Source organism: Chelmon rostratus, chromosome 9, assembly GCF_017976325.1.
Source record: "Chelmon rostratus isolate fCheRos1 chromosome 9, fCheRos1.pri, whole genome shotgun sequence".
NCBI lineage: Eukaryota > Metazoa > Chordata > Actinopteri > Chaetodontiformes > Chaetodontidae > Chelmon > Chelmon rostratus.
The window spans coordinates 22,903,669-22,926,255 of NC_055666.1; the positions used below are offsets into that span (position 1 = coordinate 22,903,669).

Below are 22,587 nucleotides of genomic sequence, written 5' to 3' on the forward strand. Positions count from 1 at the left end.
ATCCCCGTTGTCCAGACTGCTGCATGTTTCTTATTAGGAAAGAAGCAGGGGAGGAATGAAAGCCATTCATTCTGGCTTCTGTTAGACGCACTAAATTCATCTTTCTTCACATGATGTCATTACAATGTCTCACTACATCAGCCCTTGGCTTTGGAGTTTATCTGGTGGTCATACTGCATGATATAGTAGACATAACTTTTCTCCTGGAACGCTAGGAACATTTAGGCCACACTGCTGTTTAGCCCTGAGAAAGCAAGAAATATTTCTGCCTGCCTCAAATGTGAGGTCAGATAAGATAGTTTTAAAGAAGAACAGCCTTTGCTATTTCATCCTTTCCTAGCTAAAATTAAACATGAACATCCCATACCGCCAGGGAAAAATGACATTAGTATGGATTACACTGCTATGGGGGTTGTATTTGTTCTGTAAGTTGGCTAAATTGTCATTTTCGCACATTATGGGCTAAAGACTGTAGTACTACACTGCGTTCCCCCGGCAGCCTCATGCATCATGGATAACCATTCACGACAGCTATTTCCTGTCTGGTAATCGACAGGCGAGTCGGTGTGACACTAAATCCAAGTTGTTTTTAATTTCAGCCATGTTACCTGCTGATCCAAATGAATGTGAGGCCCTGAGCTACAGTTGAAGCAGCTTTGGTCAGATGATGAAACTGTACCAAAGAACAAAGAATTCCCTTTTTTCAATGCATGAATTCCAGGCTCGATGAAATCACTCCCACATCTGTTGCTTATTAAGCAGTGCAGTGGTTACTACAGGTGCAGTAAATTCCCGACCCTGCTTAGGATATTTATTGCTCTTGGGTTTACAGTCAGCCGGGCAAAAAAAGGAGGTGAAACACGCCATGGGAATCATTCATACCATTAAACAATAATTTGGCTGCGTGGGACCCTTGTGTAGTGATTTAATCTGCCAGGCATATGCTCCTGTGTGTTGGGCTGAAGAGGAAGCAGCTTTGACAGGTTTGACACCCAAATTGCCTGCAGAGGTCGCTGAAATAAGGGTGGAAAGATAGCAGGAGCTAGTGAACAGCTTCATGGTTGTTGAATGCATGAATGTTGAAGTGCATAAAGTATATTACAGTACACTAACATATTCATTTACACTCTATATTAAGCCCCTGTGAAGGATCATTTACTCAGTACAGGTATTTAGTGTGATCCAGAGTGGGATCTTTACAAATACTTAGTATTTCAAATATATGTATTTTTTAATCTAATACAACTTGAGTGACAGCAAGATCAAGATTATCTCCACACATGACTGGCCCAGTGATTAGGGACATTGTCATGACAGAAATTTCACATTGATCAGTGTGTCCATCAACAACTGTGAATCCTGCAGAAGAACCCTTAAGCAAAAAATAAATAAAAATAAAGCTCTTAAGTCTCACTGGAAAAGAAAATTGGACATTTTTTCCTCACTAATGAAATAAAGAATGATGCTAATGGTGAAAGCGTATAATCAGCAGTCATGACTGGCTGGCTTGGAGAGAAGCCCCATCGCTGTCATCAGCCAAGTGTCTGTGTCAGTGCATCAATTCTTGCCAGGCAAATATCCAAGACCCTTTTAAAGTTATGCTTAATCTGTTATTTAAATGATATTCTGTGTTTGGTATCATGCCAGATGTGCCATGAAATCTGCAGTAACACAACTGTTAGACATGCAGAGTATGCAAATGCAGTTGGGCCATTAACCTGTAGGGGGCTCACCAATACTGTCACCCACAACTGCACCAAAACCACAAAGGCTCCATGACTCAAAATGCAGTCACAGAGTAAGTACCACCCATTAGATTAATTTTAATTATGGTTTTTAATAATACATTCACATTTTTGCGGGGGTTACCAAACCCTTTTCAGCATTCAAGGTCTGCATTACGAAACAGCCTTTTCAACCTGCTTTACGTCAAAAGAGAAAAAAACAGGTTTGTATGATGGAGGCCCTCCTCCATCATACAAACCTGTTGGTGTCTGCATGTCATGGAACCCATGATAAACATAGAGGACATAAGAGTGAGTCAGACGGGTTGTGAAACTTGTGAAGATCCATTAAGACAAACAGTAGCAGGACACTCAGATGAGCTGTTCATGTTTTTCCACACATAAAGAGGGAAAAAAGAGCAAAACATCACAGTAAAAATCCTGCATTTGCAGGCTAAAGTACAGCTCTTCCTCTTGTCTACTTCACTTTCTAAGCCTCTTAAACTTCAGCCCCCGCCATCAACAGGTGGACAGTTATGACCCGTGAAAGCCCTTTAAGTCAAGGGGTCAAAGGTCGCAAGAAACGTAATCAGCCTCAGCACCAAACCCCTTGGGTTTGCTGTGTCGTAACATAATAATGTGATACTTTATTGATCCCTGCTCCACTTTCACACCCCTCCATCTACAGAGAGGCCAGACCGGCGACCGTGGAGGGGTGGTAACGACCCGCTCAGGAACACCTCAGCAGATCATTTCCAGCGGGGCTGCTGCACTCAGAGGTCGCCTGACAGAAGGGTGGTCTCGCTCTAACAAAGGGGTCAACCTGGCCAAGTGGGCAGGAGGGACATCTGTTGGCACCTGCTGCAGAGGCAAAGCAAAACATCTGCAGATCATATCAGATGGCCCAACCTGATACCGCTACTCTCTGTGTGTGTATGTACACATGCATGTGTAAGTCAAATTATATCTACCATTTTCCCACAGAGGGTCCATGGTGGGCATGTGTTTGTTTGTTCATATTGGTCTAAAACAGAAGAGTAAAACAGCTCCAGCTCCACAAACACAAAAGACATGTGTAGTTTGGTTGATGTCCATCAGCATACTGTTCATGCCTTGAACAGTATCATTTTTCTATTAATAAAAAAGGTTAAATACATTAATACTTGTGTATTAACTGCTAAAACAATATGAGCTGTACCAGGATATAAAAGAAAAAGAAAAAACTTGATATTTGGTGTGAAAATCTGTCAAAACACAAATATAACTAAGCTCACAACAATTAAAACAAAAGCCAACATCCAGGTAATTCCTCCATAAAAACAGCCACAACTGATTAACACAAGAAGCCCATGAAGACTTTAGCTTCCATAACTGCTATATGCAACGCCGCCTCAGTGCAACGCACAAGGTGTCATCTGAGAAATGAAAACAAATTGTGATACGGTCTTATAAATACACAGCGGCAGGCTGTTAATGATAGTGAATGCACAGTAGTGCACAAGCACATGTGATGGTGTGTGAAAAGCAGACATACCAAAGCAAAACCGAAGTCTTTCAGCCCCTCAGGCTTCGGCCGTCCAACAGAGCGACTTAAAATCGTCACCACACAACGGCCTCTCCTCAGGTTACAACACTTTCCCGCCCCTGAATGATTTCTCGGAGCCTCTAATTAGTGCCCACACTTGTTTGGCATCCAGAAAAAGGAAGATTGAGTGTCAGTCTTTTCACTACAGACGTCTATCAGCTGACCCTCTGGTATTCTGTGTCTGAGCCCCTGAGCCCGGATTTAGATATGATATCAGCACCAAAATCAGCCATAAAATGAAGAATGAAGCCATCCAAGTTCAGTAAATGTCTTTTTCACCTCTAAAATAAAATACACCATCAATTACTAGTAAAGCCAATGCAGTCTTTCTTATCTGAAGTAAAAAATCTCTTAAAAAGATGACTTTCTTTAACAAATACATGCTTTGTTTCTCTCAAGTGCCTCATTTAGGAGGCAAAATTATCGACATTGATCTGTTTCGAGTAAAATGGTCACCGTACCACTGACAATGATTAACAAATCATCTCTAGGAGAAACAGTGTAAAAACACTGCCACAGCCTGGGAAACAAGGAAGAGTGTAAAGCAGAGAACCAAAACAGTTGCTAAAGCCTTCAATAAAGAGCAGGAATTTTATATGCACAAATATATTTCATCTTTCTTTGACTGCATGCCCACACAACAAGTTACAACAGCGCACAGGCCTGTACGCCGCTCTGTTCCTCTCTTCAACCTGCGATCAAGGCCTGCACCCTCGTTAATGCAGGGTGCCCCAAATCAACCTCAATTTCCTTGACAGTTGTCAAACTCAGGATCAATATCGATGTTAATTATTGTTCAGTAAATGGACTGATGCATTAGCACAAAAAAGGAAAGTCAGACGGCTGCGAGATTTTTCTCACAAACATTGGGAGACGGGCTTAACCTCCTCTTCTGGCTGGAAACCAGGCGTTGACAGATGAACCACGTCTTTTTTAGACTTCTTTCCACAGCTGTGGACGGCAGCTCCAGGCTGCTTTGTAGTCACATCTGTGAGCTGGGCAGCTGGATGTTTGGGGAAAATTACAGTTTGATCTGTGGCGAGCCAGATTGGAAGACAGCTTTGCCGTAGCAGATACAGACACTGCGATTAAGACTGATCAAAGGTGCATTTTTTTTGCAATGCATGTAGCTGAGAGGATTGATAGCTGATCACAATCCACTTTGTAGCTCCCTGGCTCCAGGATAGAGACACTCAAGTCTGCAATGAACAGCTTGGAAGAGGGCAGTAATGTTTTCAACTAATGATTTCTAAATTGATCTGGGACCACACATATCTGCGCTGGAATCTCAGTAAAGCTTAGGCTGCAACTTGGACGGCAGCCAAATTCACACGCTGAGTCAGTTTGTCTTCACACATCTTCCTCCCCTTGTCCCATTACTTTAATCTTATCTTGAATCATGAAAATCCAAGTAACACAGACCTCCCAAAGCTTGCTGTAGGAAATGTCCTCACTCTTAAAAACGTCGAGCATTGTAACCATTAAGTGACGGCAATTTAACCAGAACAGCTGTCTAGAATTGCATTTAATTTACACAACAAACGTAAACTCTGAACAACCCTTTAAGAAGCTACGAGCAATGCAGGCAAATCTGGGTGAAGCCTTCAAATGCGTGATGAGATTTTCAGCTGCGGCAAATTCGATGATTTAATCCAAAGCAGCAGACAATGAGACAAGTGAAAGCACATTTTAATTGTGGCAGTTTAAGAATAAAAATCTCTGGTCTCTGGCTCTGCTTTCAGATACAGATTGATTTCTTTAAACGGGCTGCCCTGGATCTCTAATTACCGCCACCCCACCAAGCCTTCATAACCTTTTGGCCCAGCTGTCTAGAGAAGAAGAGCTGCAGTGCACTGCCCAGGGTAATGAAAGTATATTCCTTTCAACCTCTATTTACCAAGGGAGGGTTTGCTGAGCACAACTGCTCTTTTCCTGTAACATCCGGCTCTCGCTCACACAGATACAGGCCTGTTGCTATACCCTCTGCGGCCACGGTTACTTGCTTTGGTCAAAAACACTGTGACGGCAGTTGCTGAAAGAGGTGAGGAGCTAGTTCACTGCCCAAAAAGTCTCACAGGATTCAAACTGACGACCTCCCGGTCAAAAGCTTGCTTTGCTAATAATTCTGCTATCAATGCCAAAACCAAATGCTTGCCCTCCACACTCCAGGGAACGATGTCTGTGCATACATCCCAGCAACAACTTGCCAAAGGGCTGGCTTTAGTAAACCCAGCAAGTTTGTACCTGGATCTTCAGAGTTGACATGAGTAGCAATTTGAGGATTAGAAAATGGGAAAATTGATGTTTCTGAGGGGAAACGTCTGTAGGCGAGGGCAGTGACTTAGTGTCTGCAGGTTAATTCCCTTAAGAGAGGAATACAATTATTGTATAATTGCAATGCTGCTCACAGAGCAGCTCTCTGTGGATCTATTCATCCAAGGTTTCCAAAGGATTTGTTTTTCAATCACTATAGCAGCACTGTTAAAAGAAATACACTGGAGTGTATACACATTTTGTGAAATCTTTTGATGAAATGCCTCATCTTGCTCTCCCCGCTGCTTCTTACCGTGTTATCAAATGCAAACAGTATGGGAATATAAAATATTACCTCAGTAGTACGGCTTTGACCCCTGCAACTTTTATAGTTGGTTGTTTTGAATGTTGGTTATTTACAGGAGCTTAAACTCTTTGCACTTGTTGAAGTTACTCTTGATAAAAGCCACAGAGCAATAAAATGAGCAAAGCTTCAAATGAGATAGTGTTGAGGAAAAAAAGCAAACAAGCTGTTTGTGTCCCCGCGCTCAAAGTTGACTTATTTTAACTTATGTAAAGTATTTAAATTATGCAACTTACCTAACAGTAATGCTTTTTTAACCCAAACCAGAATATTTTCCTAAATCTAACCAAGTAGTTTTGGTGCATTAGCTTAAGGAAACAGAAACTGTTTCACAACGGTCGATACTCTCCAGCGGTCATATGTTGTCTTCCACATATATCCACGTCTTTAAGGTCGTCTCAGCTGTGCAAGCTGCTGTTAAGTTCACAGACAGACATATTTTTATCAGTGTGGAAAACGTTGCATTAACTGCTCATTGAAACCTCTTCTGCAGCTTTCATGGTGACTTAAATTACGTTGATGTGATGTGATTTGTCACTCCCTACTGATTGGGGTTGGGGAAAAAACATTAGCTTGACTACTGATCCAATCAATGGCTGTCTGTGCAGGCTAACTCTGTGCAACTTATTAAGGCAAACAATAGTAATTCTCATCTGAGACAAGCCTGATCCATATAAACACCTCCAGAAACTAAATTAAAACCTGCAGCTGTAATTGAAAAAGGGAAGTGATTATGATTTATCACATCTGGCAAACCCTGAGGTTTGTTAGTTAATCAGTTGCTCTCTACAGTAGATGTAATTGTAACTCATCAAACCATTAATCTCTGTCTGCACAGTAGCCTCTGATTGACCTTCAATCACCTTTGCATCCAAACACATACACATGTCACCATGAGTAACACCTGCTGAGGACCGCGGTGATGCCACCAAACTAAGCGGGTCTCGTTTTAATGTGCTTGTTTGGAGAATGGTTTGAGAAATGACAAATAAATGGAGATGCTAAGCACTTAGCACCCAGTTTGCCTTTTTAATAGTCTGCACAGGTCATTAAGCCTCTGACTGTCCATCGTTTGACAAAAGGCCTCCCAGCGTTCCTCCCTGACTCTCTCTGGCTGCTTGTAAAAAAGCATTTCAATCATCTGTGTCCATTTGCCTGTAAACATAACCCTGCTGTTTGATGCAATCCTTACCAGAAAAACACAAACAAGTAATGGAAGTACACAGCCAGCCATTAAAAGCTTTATTTTATCTTTGGAAACGATGAATATTCATGAAGCTGCATTTAAAGAACAAGCTGTGTAATTACCTCATGAGATAAATGGTGACAAAACAGATGCCTTTCTCTCTGGTGCTTGTAGAAAGTGGATGTGCAGCTACATCTGGGTACATACATCTCACTAAAACTGCACAAATTATTTCCTAAACGAAGCAAGCACGAGCTGTGGCCTGAGCGGCAACCGGTAATTAGCGTGCGAGGGACTGCAGAAATGGCTTAATAAATCACAAATATAGGCTATTAGCGAGTTGTTCGGTGAACGCTCAGGAAAAGGTACCACACAGGAGTGTTAGCTCGGCACAGAAGCTTGAGGTGAGGGGAGATGGCGATGGAAGACCCCCACAGTTGCATTAGGTGCATGATGTTGCGTCACAGGTGAGGATGCATTCAGGAATCACTTGTTTTTTGTAGTGAGTCTGGTAGCGTTGTCAATGCAGGAGAGGCAGCCATTAATGATGGCTCCATCAAGTGTCCCACTCAGCCATGACACTGAGTCATCATGCACAATACCAGGACCCTGAAACTAGCTCCCCAAATGGGATGCTGCCAGTTTTAATGCTATCAATTAAAACCACTCTTCTCCTGCTGTGACAAGCAGACTGTGAAAAAAGGTCCGCTGACAATTAGCTGATCATTACTTTGTCAGTTATTTATGCTTCTTTGTTTACAGTGACCATATGTTAGTGCTTTAATCATTACTCCGGATTTAACAGGACAAGATGTGATTTTCAGTACAATATTTAACAATAACAGACCTGATGAGAACCGATCAGTCATCATCTAATAGCTGCATAAGGGCCAGTTTAAGTAAAGAAAGCTCATTTGTGTTGTGAATACATGAGCATTACCACTCCTCCTATAACAACACTCACACTCAGCTAATAATAACCCAGATTTGACAGTGAACGAGGACAATCCCCCTCTTCATGCACCCTCAAAGCAACTGTATCTCCTATAAATTATGTTTATCACATTGTGGTCCTCAGTGAATCATCATTTGTTTGATTCTTTTCACTATCAATCATATCTGAGGGCATTCAGTGATCTACATTCTTAATGACCACGTTTTACTTACGGTCTCATTATTATAATTTGTATTTTCAGAAAATACAGTTGGTCACAAAATGCTTTTGTTTAGGAATGTGCACATGTCCTTCAGTGCTCTCTTTGAAGTGTAATGACATGTAGACATATATATGATATGTATCTACGGAACTAATGCAGGTTTTGACTGTTCTCATCTGCATCTGGAAACGAATAGCGCGTTCTAAGAGCAGAGTGACGAATTGACTCTATTCAGCACAATAGAAACGCTGGCAGCAACAGAGTGGTGAAAAAATGCTTCACGTCGACAGCATGCATGCAAACACGTCGATGATCTGCCTGAGAAAATCCGTCACCGCGAGCATCCGATGCTGCAAACTACGCCAAAAAACAGGCCAACTCAGTGACCCGCTTTAAATCTCAGTTAAGGCCTGTCAACAGGTGTGAAGGCAGACAAAGTGTTGAACAAACGTTGGCTGTCAAGGCAGAAAATGAAAGATAGATTCTGACAAACGGAGTTGTGCATGAAAGATCTGCCTTGTCAATGGCGTCTCATTAGTTGGCGTGGTTCCGGGGCCATTTTAATGCTGCTGTCTGTAAAAGCCCTAATTAGAGACAGCTGAACAGATGTTGATGTGATACTGAGGGGAGAGGAGGAGGAAAAGAGGGCTTAACACCTTTTCTACTAACTGGTTGGTAACCTGTCATCCTCTCCTTGCAGAGTCTGTCTTTCTCTCAGCATTACTCATTCAAAAGGTGTCCGTTGAAGCTGTTATCACACAATCATCCCTGCGAAGAGGAAAATGGAGTGAGAAAAGTCTTGTCGAGATATGAAGAGAGAAAGTCGAACGTTTAACATTCTGGTCAGTCTGTTTCAGAGTGGTATTCTGCAGAAGATCCTGCGTATCTCGATATATTATTTATTTAATCTGAGCAGTTATTGCACGTCGTTTCAAGTTTGCACTGCAAAACCTTCCAGATCAACTGTTCAGCAAACATTGTACTATGAGGTCTTTTCCCTTAATTTAAGACGACACTCAGTAAGGTTCCTGCGCACAACTGGAAAAAATCAACAGCAGTCGTTTACCGTGTACACTGATGTATTATTACAGCCCCAAATGTTTAGCCTATTATTTAGGCTCGACTAAGGCAGATAAATCTGAAAATAACTTGCTTCTACAAAACAATGCAAGACCATCAATTTTAGACTTATCCACTCTGGAGAGCATTTTTAAAAACATCACTCTGATGTGAGAAAGAATCAAAAATGACATTGCTCCTGTGGATTTAACACCAAACTGCTGACGGAACAAATGAGACAGCAGCCACATATGTAACATAAGCTACAGCAAGAAGCTGGAAACACAATGAAATGAATGAATGAATAACGTCTTTCTTTTCCTAATGCTATCACTGACTTGAGTGTGGATCCGCCCAGTTCATGTCATGTCATCACCTGGACGGAAACACAAGATCAAAGGCCATGAACTTACACAACATCATTTTGGACATTTTCAGACTACTTTCAGGATTTGCAGACACTCTGGTTTCGACTTGCTGGTCTGCAGCACGCTGTGTCATCAACAACACTAAACAGACCTTTCTCACATTTGACATTTTCACACATCACAGGTACTAAACTAGAAACATCAATAAAGGCTGTGCGACATGTCGTCGTGACGGTTCTGGGATCCCTTTGTTTTGAATTCTGGCCCATTGGCACAGCTCACTGGCACACCTAAATGGAGTAGAGCCATAATTAAGGTAATTAGTTACACCTGTGCTTTTCCTGCCGCGACAAGTCAAAATGTCGGCTGTGAGATGTTCCTAATAGCGAGCCAAACCCTCTATGATTAGGATCCTCCATTCATTTTGTTTCAGTGTAATCAAAATGCATCCCACTAGCAGTAAATTACAGTATGCTCGATACTTCCTATAATACTTCCTGCTTTGGTGCAGCCATGCAAAAAAAAAAAACAATTGGAATATATCACATTACTTACACTTCTAAGATTATTTGGCATCCTCTGATTACAGCATCTAGTCCCAGTGTGCAATTCCTTTTAAAACTTGCCTGCATTTTCACCACATGACTGAATTTGCTATGTGCTGTGTGCCTCAACTGGTACTGAGCCACGTAACATCTGGGCTTTGAGCCCTCTCTTCTTTACACCTCTGCGAGAAGTGGCTAACCACAACCAGAATCAGATTGTTCATGAAGTACGATACATTTAGGAGCGCGTGCAGAGACAAATCAGCCACTCATTGTCCGCACTGGCACTCAGGGCAAGGACTTGTAGAAAATATGTCGCAACTTCAGCAGTCAACTAGATATCTGAGTAACAAGAGAACCAAATGTGAAAAATAACTGGGCACCTTAAACAGACTTACTGGAAGAGTCGGCGTGTTACAGTACAGGGCTGCTGAATGAATAAAGTGCACTCTTCCAGTAAATCGACCAGTGTTGCCAACTTATTTCTTACATTGTACAAGGACAGGAGCTTCTCACGCTGCAACAAAGGCACAGATTGGACAATGTATCCTATTCACCACAGCAGTTTCCTCAATGAACAAGTGGGAGTCAAGTAGAAAAGGCAAAGCCAAGTGTCAGGATATTAAATTAAATGCGCCCCTGCTCTTAAAAAAATACATTTGAAAAATCAGTGAATGGGTATTAAAGTTTATCATCTGTGCTTTTTTAGTGAGTGTTACAGTAGAGTAAAACTCCAGAAGCTACCAGAGTGATGGGGTATGAAGCTGTAGCTCCAAGACAAAACATTTTCCAGGACCACAGACAATCCTGCATCACAGAGGAGCTGGCTCGAGTAAGAGGTCGTTTCACTCTTATTTTATTAAGTGGAGATTGCTGCTGATCCCGTTCAGAGCGCAGACACACAAACACACGCACGCACACACACACACAGTTGGCAAAATCATTCCAGTCAGTCATAAGACCTAACAGCTAATGTGCATTTTCATTCCATTTGGGCCGTAGAAATGGATACCCTCCCATGAGGATCCAAGTGTAAGCATGCCGTGGCAGAGCGCAGCCAGTCTGCACCGAAAACCATTTGTGCTTTGGGAAAAGCCATACATTCTCAAAATAGTATGTGTGATTGGGTTACCGTCTCTGTATGCCACTGGCATAGCGTCGTATATCACATCTCACCATGTGCTAGGTGACATAATCCAGCCAGCATGGGACGGCGCTGTGCCGATGATTACTGGGACAGGTGTGTTTTTTATTTCCTCCCCTAAATGCATTAGAGCTGGGATATTTCACATCTCCATTTAATAGCTCCTGGTTCTTTTCTCACTCTCCTCTGATGGCGCATAAAGAAGACACAGTGGTGGCTTGATTTCAGTGGGCATGCATGACTTATGGGTTGGTATTGTATGTACTTTAGGTAATGGGAAGTGAAAGCAAGAAAAATGTCTTCATCTATATACTTCGGCAGGACGCGGGCTGCACCGCGTGTCGCACGAGCAACGCATGGAGAAAAAAGGTGATTCTGTTAGGATTTACATTTACTCCACACAAATGAGCTTGAGCCAAACAAGCCCAGCGTCCCAGCATTTCGAACCTGAAGTACATGAGGCTGCACTGCAGAAACTACACGGTCAAAACAACCTGCTGTAGCCAGTGGAAAGAGGCAACATGTAAGCACAAAGATTAACAGTCAGAGGTTGCTATAAACATAACGTACAGTAACTGCAAGGTCATCAACTGGAAGGATTGGTGTACTGGCGAGCTTGTGAGTTACCATTACTGACATTTACTAGAGATTCATTCTATAGCAACCTGTCCTCAAACACTTGAGGTGTGTGATTTCAATAAAGAATGCAGTGACTCAAATCTCAAAACAATATTCTGCAAGATATGCAGTGAGAAATGAGCCACGCTACCATGCAAGTCTTTCCTTGTGAAGATCTCATCGAGCCCAAGCCGAGCAGCAGTAGCAGTAACTGTAAAGACAACACATATATTTCTATTTTTGTAGTTATTACTTGTCAAATGTGACTCTGACGGGCTCCCCGCTTTGTTTGCAAGTGTAAAATCTGCTACAGGGGTTAAATATTTTTAGCTTCCATTGTGTTGTTGTTCAAGATAACTATCTGGTCCATTCAATCTACCCTAATACATTCTCTAAGTACAGCACAATATTGCACAATTATGTTTTGAAGTCAGTAAAATGCTATAATTATTATACTTGCATCTTCACTTTATTGTCCTTCAAACTGCTCAAACCAGACATTCATATCATTCTGCACTGAGGTGTATTCTAAACTGCATGAGGCCTCTCACACATCAGCGGCTCTCATTGCTGCCTTCTATAATTAGCATCATTAATGGCGGTGCTTGATAACCATGAAATGTCTCTGCTGCAGCTGATGAATGTAGTAGCTCGGTTTCACACATGTGGACCCCTTCATGTCATGATGGGGAGGAAAGGAGGCACACAGCAGTAAGGTGAAACCATTTAAGTTTGTTTCTGCCACGGTGATGGGTTCGCATGCTGTGACCTCTGAGAAAGTGTTGCTATCAGGCAATGTGGCGACATTGTCTGCAGTGTTTCTGTGGAATTCTTTGATGAAAATACGGAGAAATGCAACATAAGCTCATGATTTCATTTGAAAATAAGGTCCTAGAAGGATTGACTAAAATAAGTTTGGGTCATATAATGATCATGGTCGTGGCAATTTATATTAAGTTGCATAAATTCACCTTAACAAGCTTCTTTTTAGCTTTCATATTAGTCGCATATTGGCTCTTAATTACTCATTATAAAGCACTTATAATGCCTTATTATACACGACCATGTTCTACAACTACTAGGCCATTAACAACTTAGTTTTAGTTTTCCCTCAATAACCTCGTAATTACTGCTTATTGATAGTAAGTTATGAAGTTGTTATGCATGAATTAGGGTCTTAATAATTCAGAATGAATCATAATGGATTTTTTTCAATTAATTAAGAAACTGTTTGATTATTGGAGGTGTCGTTCATGACCAAATGGTGTTCTACTAGTCAAACGAATGTTATTTTTCCACAAATGGTGGACAGAAAAAAGGATGGTAATTGATTTAGTTTGGTTTCCAACCTGATATGGAGCTAATCAGGGATGATTTATTAAGAAAGTGGCCAGTATGTAGGTCATTAGACACTGGTCATTAACATAGTATCTAGCAGTGCAAGTCATTCATTGCTATTTATAAATTAGAATTTATTTCCTGACACGTTTCTTACATGTCTCTTGGGGACTTTTTCAGCATCTTAAACCATTGTAAAAGTCTTTTTTTTTTTTTTTGGTCCAAATTACCTCTCATCAAACACATACCAACGGGAACAATTTGGGGTTCAGTGTCTTGTCCAAGGACACAAGAGGAGCTGTGGATGGAACCTTTTTGACTACCACATTGTAGAGTGCTACCAAGAAACTTCTATTCTCATAAAAGACACAGCTGTGGGATTCTTCAGCACTCGATCCAGGTCAAGCTCCCTGTCAGTCAACCGCAAGGCGATGCCCATGTAGCCCAGTGAGTTTAAGAGCAGAGTCATTACAGGATACTTTGAAATACCTCTCTGATAGGAGGCGATGACATCTGCCAAGCTATGCAGACGTGCCCTCGGGAGACGGTATCCAAGGTCAACTCATCAAGCGAGATGTTTAGTCCGGTGGAATTCCAGTTGACATAAGACAACCAATACTCACAGGCCGACTGAGGTCTGTGAAAACACAGTGCCGTGCTGGCAGAGTTTCACACCTTCACAGCCTCAAGTTGATCCAAATGCTTTAAAAGCTCCTGTTTTAGAGGGAATCTGTTCTGTAACAACAAGAATGATAATCACTCTTTCCAGCATTGACAGCAGATCAAACACATTTTTCTTCATACTGTCATAGTTTTTATATTACATAGCTTGGGAGATAAGTACATTTACTTGCCTTGACATGCTTGGTTTTCAATGTAAAACGCACATAAATTATGACTTTTAGCTATTCAAATTCTGATACCTGAAGATGAAGCTAAAGTATATAAAGGTTGAGGTTTAGGTGACTCTACTCTACAAGTTTTCACTTTCTAAAGGGAACAGCACATCAGTTATGCTTTGAGTAAAGTTTCATGACCCTTGAGACCTTCAGAGCTGCTCAAAAAGTAAGCACACCTTCCTTTGTAGATGTGTTGTTGACCCTGAACAGCAATATGACAGCGTGAGCAGGAAAACACAGGTCAGGACAACAATCGGGCCGGTAAGAAAACAAAAGGAGCTGAGGAAACGATGCTAACTCACAGTGAATGACAGGTATTTGCTCTGACAAGTAATCTTGACTTAAGGCAGACATGCTCCACCCTTCATGTTTAGACTGCACCAGGCAGACACTTCCTTCTGCTCGTCATAATCAATGTTAGCATTGGGACTATTTACAGTGCCTTGTTTGGACGTCTGCATTTATTATCTGTACATTTTTCTGCTCTGGGAGTCTCAGAGGCATGCATTTGACTCACAATTACTCCTATTTTTTTTGCTCTGTTTGATTCAGTCTGCTTCATGTGCTGTTGCTTTGCTCTGTGCCAACTGGTGAGACTGCAGCTACTTGACTCATTTGTGCAGAAACAGCTGATAATATTCAGCAAGTCCTTCCGCTAGATAAGGAAAAGCATGATAGAAATGATATCTGTATTTATTTTGCTTGCAGGGGAAAGTGAAATCTTTGTGTCTGCAAATGAAGTGGTGGCTTTCAGAACAAACATTGTCACCGAAAAAGTGACAAAGCCAGACATTTGAAGTTATATTGCCAAGCTGATGGTGGAAGCCTTATCTGCAAACTGCTAAAATGTACCGATAAGAAACTGAAAGAGAAGAAACGCACTGCCACATCAAACAAATATATATTTTAAAGACATTATTTATCCAGGCAATGTTTACTGAGCAGGAATGCGTTGTCTCACCAACACCCTGACCCAGTTTCAGACACACCCAGGAGCTGCGAGTACACCCACTGAACTTCTGATACTGGCCAATCACAGATATTCATGTGACTTTAGCTGCTTTGTGATCTGCTCATCTAGTTTTTAGCCATCAGTTTATTGCTAACCAAGGTAGCCATTATATTAGCTATCTGAAGCTAATGTGCTGCTAATACAACATTGTATTTAACTGTTGGCTAAGTGTTGATGTCATGTACTATACTGTTTTTACTTTTGCTCTAGTGGACTCTAGTGGTTGGTGGAGCCCAAAAGAGGTAAAAGTGAATGAGGGACAGTGTAGCTCATTTTACAGCTACTCTGCGCTGTTAATCCAGTTTTCTTGCAGTACCCTTGGTCTAACTGCAATCACCGAGCTGGTTAAGAGGGCTGTGTTTTGACCTGTCAGTGTTGCAGATTCATACTTTGCATGATTAATTAAGTATGACAGATGGGCAGTGGATAAGTGTATGATGTTGCAGGAGTGGTTGCTTTAGACAGTTTCTTGACACATCCACTGGGGTATCACTTTCAACCTGGCCCAATAAACATTTTCATTTTAAGAGTGAGTTCAATGTGTAATGTGGTTATTTGTAGTGAAAAACTCACAGACAAGTCTTTTCCAGCTTCAAAAGTTCCCCTGTTTTGCTAAAATTCTACCACTTTCACAACCTAATTTTCAGCCGGTCAGTTTCAGTGGAAAAGCACTTACAAATCCACTTTACACTACCTGCTCTGCATCAACAGTGCTAGAAAAGGTTAGTAACTAGCTGCTAAATCAGCCTGTCCTCACTATAAAAACACCCATATAAACTGTCTGTGCACGTAGGTTATTGTGACCCATATCTGCGTTTATTGTTAGTGGCTGTAGTAATTATGACGAGAGCACAGGAGGAAGTCAGGTGACGTAGTATGGAGATCAAGAAAGCCTGCATACTGAGTAGAGGTTGAGTTGATCACGGTTTACTCATTTTAACTTCTGAAGCGTACACAAATTACATAACGTACGTAACAGTAACGCTAATCCCAGCCGTAATCCCTACCCAAACCTAACTAAATAGTTTTCGTGTCTAAACCAACATTAAGGTCTGATATGATGAAGGTCCAGTATGCCCATTGGTGCTTGTCTCCAACAATCGTTCAGTAGTTTAGGTATAAGGACGTGCTGGGTGAACACATATTTCCCTCAGGAGCTGGTGGAGCCCCAAACAGAGCTAAAAGAAAAGTGAATTTTTTGCTTTGAATCACCAGGTGGTCAGAAACACAACTCTAAATAAATGTAAGCGTTGCTGTTGGATGTGTAATTGTTTGCTGACACATTCGCCGTATGAATTTTTTTACGGTTGAGTTTAGCGCTTATTGCGCCATGGTGTTACAGCTTTTTTGACTTCAGTGGACCATCACAGGCCACAGCCCTGACTGTAAGCGAATACAAACGCACCAACGTTGACTCGGCTGGGCACAGACAGGCTTGGTGTCGTTGGAGAACATTTCTTCTCCAGTAGAGCTTTAACATGTGACCCGGATCCCTTGAAAACTCCCTTGGCTGCTCGAGGAGGTGGGGGAGACGGTGCTCCCGCTGCCTGAAATGACAAACAGCAGGCAGGCGGTGGCATGCTTTCCTTGCCAAATACAGCACTTCACGTTCAAATAGTGCTGACAGGGAAAACATAGACACTGTTATCCAGGGTCCCCGACTCTGGAGTGAGATGCTGAGGGGAAAAACTCCTCCCGCCAGCAGACATAGACATGCCTGTATTTGGTGGTCGGGGGTTGCTTCTGCTGCTATCATGGAAAAATCACATAACTGCAGATTGGGGGACTTTCAGGTTGGAGGGACCTCATTCTTCCAAGTAAAAACCAATGGCTTCATTGAGAAATCAAGAAACATTACCCACCCTGACAAACATCTTTTTCTATGTGTGCTTTTCATCTGACAATAGTGATATACTCAGTGTAGTGGCTGCCCTCTTTGCTTCCTGCTGAGTTCATTGAACATTCAAGCCGTCCATTTGCTTTGATGGTTTTAATTCAGCCAAGCATACCGGCTGCTATTGCACTGCCCACTACAATGATTAACTGCAGAGTGCTGCATTCATTCATTCAAGCATATCCATCAAAGTACAGCCTCTCCTAACTGGAAACAAGCTTTCCCAGGGACGCAGGCTCAGGAAACATCTGACCTGTATTAAAGAATGAATGGAGATTCCAAGACCGGCCAGTTTTGTTTCACTGGTTTAAGAGGCGTATCATAATTTCAAATTAAAACACAGAGTTAAGCACTATGGAAACCACTTAAAATAACATAGTGGAAACTTGAATGCCAGCTGGCCACACTTGTAGCTGCCAGTGGAAGAGGCTTACACCTACAGCGCATAAATCACTATGTTTGGTCTACTCAGGACAGATTTGGTAACAACTGGCAGAGAAGGAGAAAAAACATCATGATTGTTCGTAACTTTGCATGCACACTATGTAGAAAGTGGAGCAACAGAATGATGTCTGACTTTGTGTGCAAGATGTTTGTTTCAAACAGCTTTAGAGCTAAAAGTGAGACCTACTTTATTTTTAACCACTTGTACATTCCCAAAATTTCCTCAATCTCGAGTAACTTAATTGAAGAAATAGCACAGGTTTATGTTATGGGCATCAGAATTTTAATTATAAATAGAAATAGATATCAATATAGATATAGATATAAATAGATAGCCTACTGCAATACCTTTCAGTTTCCATTTCTAATGGGAAGAAGCAAGCTCTGTCATTGCAACATTTACTGAATGCATTTAAAGTTGACCCCCAAAACCCAAATTCAATGTCTTAATTCAAACTTCTGAATGCATTATCATGTTCCTGTGAAGTGCTTCTTTTGTTTTTATGTACAGGGTTGTAATTATGGCATTTTGTAAAAGAACCAAACACTTTTTAATGCATGTGCTAATCTTCAATCTTTCAAACTGGAGAGTTTCGTGTCTTTACAAGCCTGAGAAGTGCTTCAACTGCCAGTCAACTAACATCGCCTGTGTAAGGAATGAATGGGACTTCTACTTGCTGAACCCTGAATGACCAAAAGAACTCCTCCCACTTCACTACTTCTTAAGTGTGCCATTAACAACTGTTCTCGGCCATCTATGAATGAATGGGTGACGTGCGCATTGCATTACACCTGAAACAGTCACGCTTCCAAACAGGGCCACCCACTCTCTTTCCTGCTTTTTAAGTCCCCACTCTAAACTGCTTATTTGTCCGCATCATAATCTAATGAATGCACAATGCACCTCTGTATCTTCAACCCTCCATGTATGCATGTATACATGGAAAACTGCACATGTTCCACATGGGCCCGTGACCTTCATAACCCCAATCCTCCCCCTAATCTCGTAATCTTTAGCGGAACAGCAGCCGCTGTGATCATTGGCAGGTCTAACGCGTTGCATACCTTTCTCCAGTGGTGCTCTGGAGGGATATGTGGGAGTATCTGCAGGTAATCTGCATCTCCTACTAATATTTGCAGCCGTTCTTTTCTAATAAGACCTGGGCCTGTGCTTATGGGTGGGCTCAGTGGGGGTGAAAACACAGCCTTCTACGGGAAAGTGAAGCCAGACCACTTAACTCAGAGCGGTGCTATGATGACGCGCCCCCTGAGATGACCTGTGTGATTGAGAAGCTGAGATGCATCTTCAGCTGAATGTGCACACAACTGGCAGCTCTGCCAGCAAATCATAGCCTAATGGAAAAAGCCATTGTAAACACTAGAGCATGAACAAAGGCCATCTCCATGTAATGAAACAAGCTTATAGAGGCCATTACTTAATATGCTTGAAGACGAGATGCAGCTATAGCTCGATTGTGATATACCTGAATCTATTTGCTTAAAGGGGGAAATGCCACTCTATTAAATTTGCAAACTGTAAATTCTGCAGTTTTATGAAAAATAACAATTATATCTCCTAAGAAAAACATTTATATTGTACTAATAGGCTTTTTTTTAAAGCCTATTGGAAGCAACAATGCTGTTTGTGGTTCATGCAACACTTCAGAAGAAAGATTTTAGTTTTAGTTAAATATTGAAAAAGCCAATTCAGGTCACCATCGACATTTCCAATATTTAACCAGACCAAACCAAGAGCTCTGAGTTGCTTAACATAATCAGAAAACTTTTAATCAGCTTTAATCTCCAGTAGCAAATATTGTAGATAAAACAACGCAAATACATTGACATTTGTTTTTTTCTTGTTATGTTGATAACAAAAAACCTCCAGGTGACATTATGCTTCTAACAAAACACATCTGTTAGGGTAAATGAGTTGTATACATATATATGTGCAATTTTTAGGAAACTGCTGTAAATGAAAACTACATTTTCCTCTTGCTAACATTGTGAAAAATGAGCCCGAGATCCTAAAATGCAAATAAGATGCTCTGTAAAATCATTAAATAAAAACAATTCTCATAAGAAAAATGAAAGTTTGTCGACACAAGCAGAGGTTGTGCTGGTGGTCGGACTGAATGTGCACATGCTTTTGCTTTTAAGCCTATTTCATGACTAAAACCATACAAATAAGTTTATAGTGCAACTGCAGACGTCATTTTTTCGCAATGGTTTTTCCTAAAAACCATGAAACCTTATAGCCATGTGGCGAGCACATGAAAATGGCATGTGCTATAAATGTTATTGCAACGTAACCCTCAGTGGTGGAGGAAGGAAATGTTCACATTATTTATGACCACAACACATAAAATTCACGTTTCGGAGTTCATGCCCACTCTGCTAGCCTTTTTGAGAGTTTTCTCTAGTTATTGTGACAGATGGTTACACCACATAGCGCTGGCCTCAATGGGAGGGAGCCCCCTCTGATATCTTACGGAGTCATCAGCAGCTGCTTGCCAAGTTTAATACGACTGTTGACCATAACTCTCCAGGCAACGACTACTAAACATGCCAGACAGGTCCGGCTCTTTCCCCTCCCTCAGATCGATACCAAATTGTCTCACAGAGCATCAGCAATCAAGCACGCCAGAACGGTGAGCGCTCAGACACTCCAGTCAAAGGTTACAGACAGCCCGGCCAGCTTCGCGCTCAGCCAACGTGTGACCGCTGTTTTAAAGAGTTCTTTGACAGTTAAACATCTCTCCGCCCCGCAGTTTCCCCTCCTCATCATCCACCTCCTCCATCCTTTTCCCTCCCTTCTCTCCTCCCTGTTGTTTTCCTTTCTCAGCCTTCCTGATTAAACCTGGAGATCCCGGCGGGAGGCTCTGATTTCCCAGCCTTGACTGTTACTGTAGTGAAGTCAGCGCTGCGTGTCCTCACACAAGGCCAGTCGAACCCACTGGCTCTACACGACTGAGCAATGAATGAAGTTTGACCAGGGCAACATCTGCAGGATACAGACATGCTGTTACTTTGAACTGTCCTCTGTGAGGTCCTGCTGTGTAAATCTCTGTCAACACCTCAGTCCAATGCAAATGTTCGTCTATTTATTGCACTTTATTAATAATTAAGAAATGATTTACTATAGCTTTACAGATCAGGCGTGAGACATTTTTAAGGACAACTTTTTTTTTGTTTTTGAGTTTTACAAAATCCTCCTCCTGCACAACACTTACTTCGTCATTTTAATTAGCTCAGGTGGCTCCATCTGACATACTTACCCTCTCAAGAAGAGTTGTGAGACTTGATTTTACTGCTCCTGCCTTATAGGCTTGTACAGCATGCACAGGATTGTGCAAAGGCCAATTAAAGATGGACTATGGCAAAACTGTCATTATAGCCTGTATTTCTTCTGCCAATATATTTAGGGTTGGTGATATTGTTCTTAACTGCCGTTTTGCATGCACTTCATATCATGCAGCCAATAAGAAATGCTTTGGAGTATAATAATGTATCGAAGTCAGTGTTTTGTGGGTAAAAGTGAAGAATCTGTGGTTTAGCAGAAGCCCAACAGGAAGAGAAGACAAACTAAGTCATGAGCTGCATCATTGGAAAACAAACAAACAAACAAACAAAAAAAAAACAGTTGCTTTAGAGGTTTGAAAGATGGACAGACGCTCCCCATTACAAGCTCGCACCCACACACGCGCGCGCCAACACACACTAACAACAAAGAGCTTGATTGCCAAATTGCCCATGATGGCAAGGAATCATTGGAGGGCAATTATGTCCTTAATCCAAATCAATATAGATACATTATGAGTGGACGCAATATAAAACACTGAGAAAACTTTTTTTATTTGATAGCACAGCTCAGCGCATTTCAGAGGGTAAGCAAATTACATCGCCCGGAGCCACTACTGCTGCATGAATGGAGCCTTTTTTTATGATCACAGGGAAAACGTTTCCCGGGGGACCTGGAATTTCAGAGGGTTTTCCCCCTTAAACATACACGGGTACACTTTAAAGGTAAAAGGTAATTTTGCACTTCCTATCCTGGATAATGCTGTTTGAGCTGAATGAAACGCTCATTCATCGCCGTTTAAACTGAAGCAAGATGTGCATTTTCAAAGAATGGCTTCAAGCCCCGTTAGAATAAACATGCTGAGTGTGAGCGATGCCCGTGTTCCGCTCCACAACTTGTCTACACGTTACAAAGTGCAATGAAAACTCACCGTTTTGCTCCTTTACACCTGGAGGGTGAAACTTGCTGACATGACTTGATTCAGCTTCCGAGCCATAATGTTGGAGAAGCGATGCAAGAAGGAAGAATAATGGAAGGATCATTTGGATGAGTGGTGGTTGGCGATCTCAAAACGCTGTTGACGGGATGGTTTGTATCACCACACACATGCGTCGATTACAGGACAGCGGTGCTGTTTTGGACACATTTGGAGAGGATAAACGCAGAGTAGAATCCACATAATCTTAATCATCAGTCCTTCTGGAAAAAAGTGAAATTTATATCTCCCTAAATCAAGTCAAATCCTCCTCCAAAGCCTCCAGACCAGCCGCTTCTGCGCAACGCAAGTGCGCACCTGTTGGTTCTGTGGAAAGTTGGATACTGAGTTGGACCAAGTTTGGCTTTAAGTAATTATAATCCTGGAATTAGTTGTAAGAGCGTCCTTTTGTAGACATATCATTTATGGTACGAGATCGTTAGAGAGGCACAGATGCATTTTGGCTAAAGCGCGCGTCCACGGTGCGTTCTTGAGTCTGAATAAATCCCTGCAGATCTTTACGCATTACTGCAAAAGCTCACAGAGAGACAGCGAGAGAGTCCGGCAACCTGATACAGTCTGTACCCAGAAACCATTCGCAACACCGAGACGAGTTCTGTTGTCTGGCGAGGTCTTGAGTCATAACTTGGTGGAGACTGAGATAAAATATCGCTGCGCGGCGAGGGCTGGGTTTTTGGAGACTGCCAACTGACAGCACAA

At 41.8% G+C, this 22,587-nt stretch overlaps 1 protein-coding gene across 2 annotated transcripts in view; it reads right to left on the minus strand.

The window, feature by feature from the left end:
- Positions 1 to 22,383, minus strand: part of pdgfc (platelet derived growth factor c) — a 46,594-nt gene extending 24,211 nt beyond the window's left edge. For both annotated transcript variants that reach the window (XM_041944545.1, XM_041944544.1), the window contains exon 1: positions 21,823 to 22,383. In XM_041944545.1, the coding sequence (XP_041800479.1) occupies positions 21,823 to 21,934 (112 nt within the window). In that variant the 5' untranslated portion in view covers positions 21,935 to 22,383. The remainder of the gene's footprint in view (positions 1 to 21,822) is intronic.
- Between the last annotated feature and the right edge of the window lie 204 nt (positions 22,384 to 22,587).